Here is a 9269-nt window from a genome sequence, read left to right as displayed (position 1 = left end):
TTACGGGGGCTGTGAGCCTTCATTCATTCATGTGTTCAGGCACGTAGCTCCTGCCCGTCTGAGGACTTCACAGAGGCTGCTTCCACAGGCCCAGGGTAGATGTGTGTGACAATTAGTGTTGCCACTTCCCCGGATTTATCGGGTAAGGGGATTTTGGCTCCGCCACTGAGACCCTCACCCCCTATATCTGCACATCCCCTGCCCAGCAATTAATCCTGCTCCCTCTGCTCCCAGTTCTGCTCCCACATCAGTTCTGCCCATTCCCCCACCCCATCTGTTCACTGCCACCCCCCCCAGGCCCCAGATCAGTTTTGTTCCCCCTCCCCCAGTCTCACCTCTGTTTCTCCTGGAGTTCTTCACCCTCCTCCCCAGACCGGGGAGGGCTCAGCAGGGTGCTCTTCTCCCCTTTCCAGGCTGCAGGGACTCATCACCCACCTTGATCCCTTCCCAGGCTGGGTGTTCCAGCAAGGGTGGGGGAGAGGCAGAGGAGCCATCCTGTTGCTCACGGGACGGTAGGGAGGAGCACAGAAACCCTTAGGGACTGGGGTCTTTCTGCTCCCGTACTGTGAGAATGGCATTGGGTTGCTGAAGGGGGGGGAAGAGAGCTCTGCCTCCGTCCTGCTCTTCTCCAGGAGGCAGGCGAGAGAGGCGGGCAGCAATCAGAGAGGCTTCCCCCAAGCAGGCCTGAAATTCCCTAGAGGGCTGAAACGTCTCACGTCATTGCCAGATGGGCTCCAAAATCCCATGGCGCATGGAAAAATCACAAGAGCTGGTAACACTGTAGTTATAGGGGCTGCAGACCAGCAGAGGCCAGAGGCCCTCCAGGCACTGGGAGCCAGGACTCAGTCCCGCTTTGGATGCTGTCCTACTGGCATGAGAGCTGTCAGCTGCCCAGACACAGATATATATCCTGAGCTCCAAGCCCACTGCCCCCATCTGGCCTACTGATTCCAGGTTGAGCTTTCAGTTGTTGTTACAAGACTGGCTGGGGCCTTCTTTAGTTCTCATCCCTGAGACTCTTGCCCGTTCCCATCTCCTCCTTTCAGTTGACCCCTTTCCTGTCCAAGGAATGAACTGTCATTTATTGTTATGTGGTGTTTGCTTTACTGGCCTAGTTAAGGAATATCCTACTGGTCATAAGGTGTTAGGCCTTTGTACACCCAGCACTAGGTGGAGGCCCCAGTTGGTAGGAATGCACGGCACATTGCTCCTAAAGGGGGTGAGGGGAAGCGCAAATGGCCTTTGAATAGGGCGGATCAAGGGACTCCCTATTCTGGGGGATCGGGGTGTCCCAGGAATGGTCAATCCGTTACTCTATCTATTTGACTTAATTAAGCTTCACAACAACCTAACGTAGTACGTACAGATGAGTAAACTGAGGCTAAAATTAAGTTACTTGTCCAAGGTCTCAGAGAGCAGACTGCTCTTAGTGCTTGCTAGTGCATAGACATGCCAACATATAAATGCTAGATGACCGTTAGGATGTCACTTGAGGATACACAGACAGACACACACATACCAAAATCAGACACTGTGTTTACTAGCAGCATTAAATCCTCTGTTCCACAATTATTTCTCTATCCCTGCACACACACACACACACACACACACACACACACACACACACACGGGCTTACTGAGAAGTGAAGAAAACATCAGTTTACTGCTGGAAAAACACAGGGAAAATTATACTTTACCCTTGATCCTTAAATATTTTTGAAAGGGGACTTTATAGAAAGGAGGGAACTCCCTGCTCACCTCCCTCTGCCTGAATTCCCCTCCCCCTTCACTAAAGATAATGGTCTCAGGCATCTTCTAAAAATCTGATGCAGATCTTGTAACTTTAAACCTGGTCTGAGATCATAATTTTAGTGCTGGCCAAACAGAGTGCAGAGGGCGGGCCTGCCTCTTTTTTCCAAGACCACCTTAGATAGCCTCCCACCCCGAGTTAAAAAAAAAATGCTGACTCCATTCTCAGTTACTTTTCTTTAGCTATACAGTTATCACGTTGGGAAAACCTACCCCTCTAGCTACTGCAGTCAAAGGAATATTTGGAACCCCAAAGCTTTTCCAGTGATTTCTGCTTGTGAGTTCAACTTTCCCCCACCCTGTCTCTAAAATAATCAGAATTTGGAATAGTTTGATCCCAGGATTGGAAACAGAACTATCAAAGATGTTTATTCAAACTCAACTCCTCATCTTCCTCCTAGGGAGCATGCCCTTCAGGGCATTTGCTGAAGAAGGTAAGAAGAATCCTATGATGAAATTATTTCCAATGATTTGCTGTAATTAACACAGATTGTGTTGTTCTTATTCATTTGCAGCGGGACTGGTCTGTGTTGTTTATTAAGCTCTCCCTTCTGAATTCTTAAAAGCCACTGTTGAGTGAGTGTCTAACGTGAGAGAGACACGTCAAAGTTTTCAAACTGGTAAAGTTTACTGAGTGTTCAAAAACAGTTTTGATGCATGTTGCCTTTTATACAGGAATGCAAGGGAGTGGGAACTATTATAAGCACTCAGTGAAAGCATTACATCAACAGCCCTTGGAAATGTCTCCAGTTTTACCATGTACTGTGTGCAAGAGGTTACTGTCAGCAATGATTTAGTGTAACTGAAATTAAACAGTGGAACCTTTGATACCAAAGTGATTTTTATTCAAAGAACAAATTCTTTGTAAACAGATTGCGTTGTAGAGTTCAGTGCACTGTAGCAATGGAGGACTTTCGCACTACTTCACTTTCAAAGGGGGGTTGCTAATGCTGACTTCACTATAAACATGTTTGACTGTATTTCCGTATAAACAAGTGTTGTGACAGTTCTTGGGGAAATTTATGAAATGGCAAAAATGATTGATTAAGACAGGTTCTAAGCAAATGTAACGACTCTGAAATGTGCTCTGTGCCTGCTCAGGGGGAGTACATTTTGCAAACTATGTCTTTTGAATTTTAGGTATTAGAAGCATGGAATACTCTGCATTCTTAGAGTTCTTGGATTTTTTTAATCCAGCTAAAATGTGTAGGGGTAGATCTGATCCACTTACACTGAATAGTACCGTTAGTCCACAATGAGTCACATTGAAACTGATAAAACCATTCATTGAGTAATGTGCTACTCAATATAAATCAAGATATCAGTATCTGGCCAATAGGCAATTAACATCAATGGGGTTGCAGTGGTGTAAGATAGCGGGGTTTTGCCAACAAAGTTCTGCATGACAGGATAATATTTTTATCAAATGTGTTAATCATGCCCAGAATTTTCAAAAGCGGAAAATTATTTTGCAAGCTTTTGCTTTTGGGAAGCTACTTAAGATATTGGACTAGATCCTCAGCTAAATCAGCTCAGTTCTGTTGGAATCTGTGGAGCTATGTCAATTTATACCACCTGAAGACCTTGCCCACTGACTGTCACTGGAACTGCCGGCGCTTAGCACCTCGGAAAATCTGGCTCAAGGTGTCTCAAGTTGGGCTCCCAAACTTTACAACCACTCAAAGTCAGTGGACACTTTTGAAAATGTTTGCCTATTCCATTTTGTGTTCCCCAAGATAAGCACATATGGCTCAAATCTTCAGTACCCTGCACCTCCTCGTATAGTCCTTCACATCAGTGCAAAGTGTCAAATGGTATTTTTCTGATTGAGCATCTTTTTACATTGGTTTTGTACTTACTTTTCACCGGTATAAATGACTACACAAGCTGCAGAGAAATGGTGAATCCGCCCAGAGCTGCTGTCCAATTTTAAATGCACCAGAGTATCCCACTGTGAAAAACGAGGCAGGGAGATATGTAACAGCTATCTGTAATTATCGTAACCAGTTTGGGGGATGTCAGAACTGTAGCTGAAAGAGGACGTTTTTAGTTGTTTAAGAAAAGAAAAAAACCTTACTTTCTCTGAGCGCTGAAGCAAGACGTGTGGCTGTGACAGAGTGGGTGTTGTGCCCATCTCCACTGAATGAGTCACAATGCTACAGTTCAAACTATGTTAGCCAGAAACATGTTTAAACACAGCTCTTGCTGGCAAAGTGCTAACATGGTTTTCCTTGGCAGAATGGATAGAGCTGAACTCTGGTGACCTCTGTTAGAAGTTGGTTTACAGAACCGTGCTCTCGATGTGGGAGCTCTTTAATAGTCTGATCTGTCTGTCTATTTTGGATTAAGATTTTTCAGACACACGATTCCAAGTGGGTGCAGCACCACCGTTGGTTTAATCTGTGTCTAGTGTAGTACAAACAAGACTCAGATGGGCATTTGTACCACGGTGTCATCTAACTTGTACCCGTTAGTGATTATGGATAAACAAATCCCACAGGACTAATACAATTTCCTTGGCCAATAAAAACTAAGCTGATTTTTTGGGGGGGGACGGGACGGACACTGTGTTAGGCAGAGTTGTGTCTAAACATAATTATTCTGACCTAAATTATCTGAACCTCTGGGCCTGCAAAACTGGCTGGAGATTTTGTGGAAAGGGACATTCCTTGTAAGATTTCTGGTACTTCTTGCGTCCGCTTAGGCTAGAAATAAACCTGGCATTGTCTCTTAGTGGCATTTTGGCCTTTCCATTTCTGGACCTAGACAGAATCTGGAAGGGCAGGTTCAGTCTGAGTTTGGGACAAAGTTTTAGAAAGATTCTTATATGATCTTCCCTCAAGCTACTTAGTGCCGCATATACCCAACCCAAGACCTGTTCTGCTCCTGGCAATATTCCCCTCCTATACTGGTAGTCCACATGATTCACTCTACCATCGAAGCAGGTTAGCAGTATCAGCTACTTCCAAATCTTTAAGTCTTAGCCAAAGCCAGATGTGCACAAAGCATCTGGGGCCACTTGTGAGCCAGCAAGCCTTTAAAACATACGATTTAAAGACAGCAGCCAGTGCAGATCGAGCAATGGGCAACATCAGCAAAGATACAAATAGCTTTGTGAGGAAAATCTGTGAATCCTATGCGAACGGCCAATAATACACAAACATTCTCAGCCCCCGGATGCTCTACGGTACGTCGGCATTTCAAGACGGAAGTGTAAATTCCAGCGTGAAGAGACATACATGTGCTAGCTTGAGAGAGGGAAGCTGTGGCAGTGTAAGTAATGGGATGAGTTAGCTGCCCTGCATACATACCGAGCATCTTGAACAGGTACGTCCGAGGCATGGCTAACCGCTCCCACACAGTGTAGCTACACTCTGCTTACAGCGAGCTCTCATGAGTATGTCTCCTTGCGCTGGAGTTTACATCTTGAAGTATACACATACTCTTAGTGAACAAAGAGCTACGTAAACTTTTCCTTTGGCCTTTGTGTATATCTTAGTATCAGGGAAAAAAATTCCCAAATCAGTTAAGAAATAGTCTTCCAGTGGATATCAGCCCTCATTGCAGAGAATGGACATTGTTTGCTAGTCAACAATATCGGTCTTTCTCCTAACATCTTTGGTTCTATGGCTGGTTTTCTGCTGCAAAATAAAAAAAGTTGTAATCTCTGAATAGTACAGAGTCACTTTTCCCACCTTGGCTTTGCCTCATATTCATGGCTACTAGTCATTTACATGACAGTAGTTCTCCAGAACTCTGGTCATTTCCCCATGCATCTGCCCCAATTAGAATATTACTTAATTTTGCAAGCATCCTTTATATGAGCAAAGTTAAGTGCAGTATTGGAAAGCTGAGAGGATTTATTTAGAATCAGCTGTTTCTTTGCTAGGCTGGCCCTACAGGATCAGACTCAGAGATGGGAAAGTGCTGGCCTTGTTCCTCTGGCTAGACCAGTCAAGGCAACAGAAACCATCTGCAGCGGGGTGTGGCGGCCAGATACACCAGCCACAGGAAATGTTTCTGACAGTTCAGCAAAATGTTGTCATGCAGCATGAACCACATGGAGCGGCAGGACGACAAAGCACGTTGCAACATAAATCAGGCCCCAACTGGATCCCATACTGTGCATCAGGAGCTTGCTTCCAACAGGAAGATGCTTTCTTAGGTTCACAGTGTTCTCCCATTCACCTGCCTTCAGTGCCAAAAAAACCACCAAATCCATATGGCAGTACATGTATTGGGAACCAGCATCAGGCACTCTAGGGTTTAATCGACACAGACTGCATCTTCCTAAATAACAAAAACAAAATCAGGGCAGCTCCTTTCAGAATGTCACTGCACAGCCATGTGTCATGCCATGATTTTCAATTGCAAATTACCATTAAGAATTATAAGAAAAAGGAGCCAACGTCACTCTGAAAACAGCCACACAATGGTTCCAAATAGTCCACTGTTGCCCCTCTCTGGATTTTATTCTGCGTTTCATGATATTTCATATTTTTGTTAAAGCCTGAGCTGCTGGAGTCATGTGTGTAAGTGAGAACTTCAGCTTCATTTTTAAAAAGTCATTTCCTAAGTTGCAGAGAAAAAACTTGAAAATGTGACCCCTACTAGCTCAAAATCCAGAAGGTATATAAAAAGAACCCCAAATGTATTATTTTTCAAAAGGCCATGATTTTTAAGCTAATATGATTATCTGGGGGCCTGACCCATGATTTTTCAGTGTCCAGGGTTGGCAATAATGTGGAACCAACCAAGTGGGTTACAGATTCTTTGTACTTAAACTCTTAAGCAACTGACTCATATAAGAACATCAGAACAATCATACTGGGTCAGACCAAAGGTCCATTTAGCCCAGTGGTTCCCAAACTTTAACAACCTGTGAACCCCTTTCACTAAGATGTCAAGTCTCGCAAACCCCCTCCTAAAAATGAATATTTCCAGGGATTTTCTCCTTTACCTGAGTGTAATTCATAAAAGCAGTGATCGTGGAAATATTAAATTTGTTTTTATGACATGCTTATTACACATTATTTATTATAAATTATTTATCATTACGGTATTTTTATTACATTTATGTAAACGGCAACACTCTTCCAAGATCTCACTTTCCGTAGCTTGTATCACTTTGAATAAGCCTGTTATAAGAAAAGGCTCCTACGTTTCATCAAGGAGTATCAGATGTGAAACAGCACGAAGGTATTTAAGAAGCCAACTCAGAGTTCCTCCTATACAAGCATTCAGGTCTTGAGCAGTCCAGGCAAAAAACGCACGTTACAACGAAGCTTAAATTTGTTCTTCATAATAATTTTAAAAACAATACTAGCTGTCTATTTAATTTTAAAAACAGCAAAAAAATATCCACCTCCCTTTTCATTTCTTATAAGGAGTCTTGAAGTTTAAATCTCCTCAGTGTGATAAATATGCTTGCTTTGATCTGCTCAGCTCTTGGAAGTCCAGAGACTCTGGGCTGCTGGCCCCATGCTGCCTGGGGTTCCTAGGGACAGCTCTGGCCGCCATTAGGGAATTTTTTCCCAAGAACCGCCTGTAACATTTCACAAACCCCCAGGGGTTCACGAACCCCAGTTTGGGAACCACTGATCTAGCCCAGTCTCCTGTCTTCCAACAGTGGCCAATGCCAGGTGCCCCAGAAGGAATGAACAGAACAGGTAATCATCAAGTGATCCATCCATAATAGAAGAAAATAACACACTGCACTTGTAGAGAAAGGTGAGCAGAGGTGGTGGGGTTTGGACCTCGTTCTGGATTAGGTTTAAACTGAGGCTGAAACCAAACCATAGACAAAGAGATTGTATTTGAAATCTAGAGAGCTGCTGTTGTGTGATTTTGTTCTCAAATGTCAGAAACCCTGTGAGATCAGATGTTTTTGTGAGTTTTCCACCACTTTGAACTTAAGTCTCTCCAGAAGTGGCCATATCAGAGCAAGTCCCAGAAGATAGGCTCCTTGCAGATTCAGAACTCAAACAATAAAGGGCAAAGGTGGGTCCATGCCCAGGGATTTGAATCTCAGACTCATGGGGGTTAGACCTGTGGTAAGTAAAGGATATATAGGGATCACTTTGCCCACTACCAAATGGCAATCGTCTCTGGAGTAGAATGAACGAGCTGCATATTACACACATTAACACTATGAACACAATAGTTTATGGCAAGAAGTGAAGAACGCTGCCTCCAAAGGGGAATTTCAGCATGGAGAATGTAGTTACTTGAGGTGGAATTTGGTATGGACACTTGGGTTAATACACCCATTCCTACAAACAATTCCGTAGGGTCTTTAACAGCCATAGGTGCTCAGGTGATAGGTTTTTTTACATCTCATCCAGTAAAAGTCACCTGCAGCACCCCTCAATAATGTGCTGGGGGTATTGCTTCAGTGCATTAATCAAAGGGAAGAGTGTCACCTACAGTGTCACAAATTCCACTTACTACAGTTTCTTGTTGCTCCTAAGAAGTCTCCCATCCGAGTACTTACCTAAAACTTCTTTTGAGGTTTGGATACAGTTAATCAAATTGAAAGTTCCATTTTTTCAGCATGAACTAAATCTGTGGTAGCATTCATAAACTGCAGTGTCTGCAAAGTAGGCTACCACATGATATTTAATTATAACATGACATGATGGGGAACTGTTGGTTTGGCGCTGATTGAAACACAAGCACTCAGTTAGCCCATAATAGTGGGTATGATATTTCCTGAGCTATCTCAATGGCCTATATGAAGATTTCACTGGGGGTATTATTAGACACAAATAGATTTTCCTTGGTCTAACTTTCTGATCCCACATCATTGGTGGTGGCTTCTCTCAAACTTTCATCTTTGATGCCTCCCAGACTTAGCCCTCTGGTAAAGAACATTTTAAATAAGAAGTGACTTTGCTCCTAAAATCTGAGAATAAACCTTAAGCACCAAAATTGTCTGGTGGCATAATGGAGATGATTAAGCCAGCAGAGAATTTGATCCTACTGGAAGCATGACAAGCAGGAAGGATGACATTAACCATATTGTGGAACAAATGCGGCTCTAGATTTTCTAGTACAATCCAGTTCTTAAACAGCTCTGTTAAATGGAGAGGTGTTTCTTCTTCCTTAATAGCATAATTTTCATGCCACACAATGACACAGCCTAAGCTAAAAATTAACATGCACATTCATAAAACTTAATATATCCTGCAATTACCATTTTAGTACAAGAAGTGACATGCCAGCTCTGCTCCTTTAAATTAAATGTACAAAGCACTAAATAGAGTTGCAAGGCCTAACTCTGGCTTTCGTTCTATGCACGTAACAAAGAGCAAAAGCTGGCCCCAGACCTTTGGCAAAACTATCCAAGCAACATTTTGGAGAGTGGCATGGTGAATATACTGCTTCCCATCTTGGAATCGTGTACAGGTTTCTTTGCTGCTATATTTGGCTAAGAATGCCACAGTTATATCCCGCAATAT

The 9269-nt window shown here is 43.3% G+C and overlaps 1 protein-coding gene across 3 annotated transcripts in view; it reads left to right on the top strand.

Moving 5' to 3' along the window:
* Window positions 1-1947: 1947 nt before the first annotated feature.
* Window positions 1948-9269, top strand: part of PDPN (podoplanin) — a 32637-nt gene continuing 25315 nt past the window's right edge. For 2 of the 3 annotated variants that reach the window (XM_073316870.2, XM_073316868.2), the window contains exon 1: window positions 1950-2243. In XM_073316870.2, the coding sequence (XP_073172971.1) occupies window positions 2174-2243 (70 nt within the window). In that variant the 5' untranslated portion in view covers window positions 1950-2173. Of the gene's footprint in view, window positions 2244-9269 lie in introns of all 3 variants that reach the window. The other variant, XM_073316869.1, reaches the window with a different exon arrangement.

This window comes from Lepidochelys kempii, chromosome 18, assembly GCF_965140285.1.
Source record: "Lepidochelys kempii isolate rLepKem1 chromosome 18, rLepKem1.hap1, whole genome shotgun sequence".
NCBI lineage: Eukaryota > Metazoa > Chordata > Testudines > Cheloniidae > Lepidochelys > Lepidochelys kempii.
This window is presented reverse-complemented; position numbering and strand designations above follow the sequence as displayed.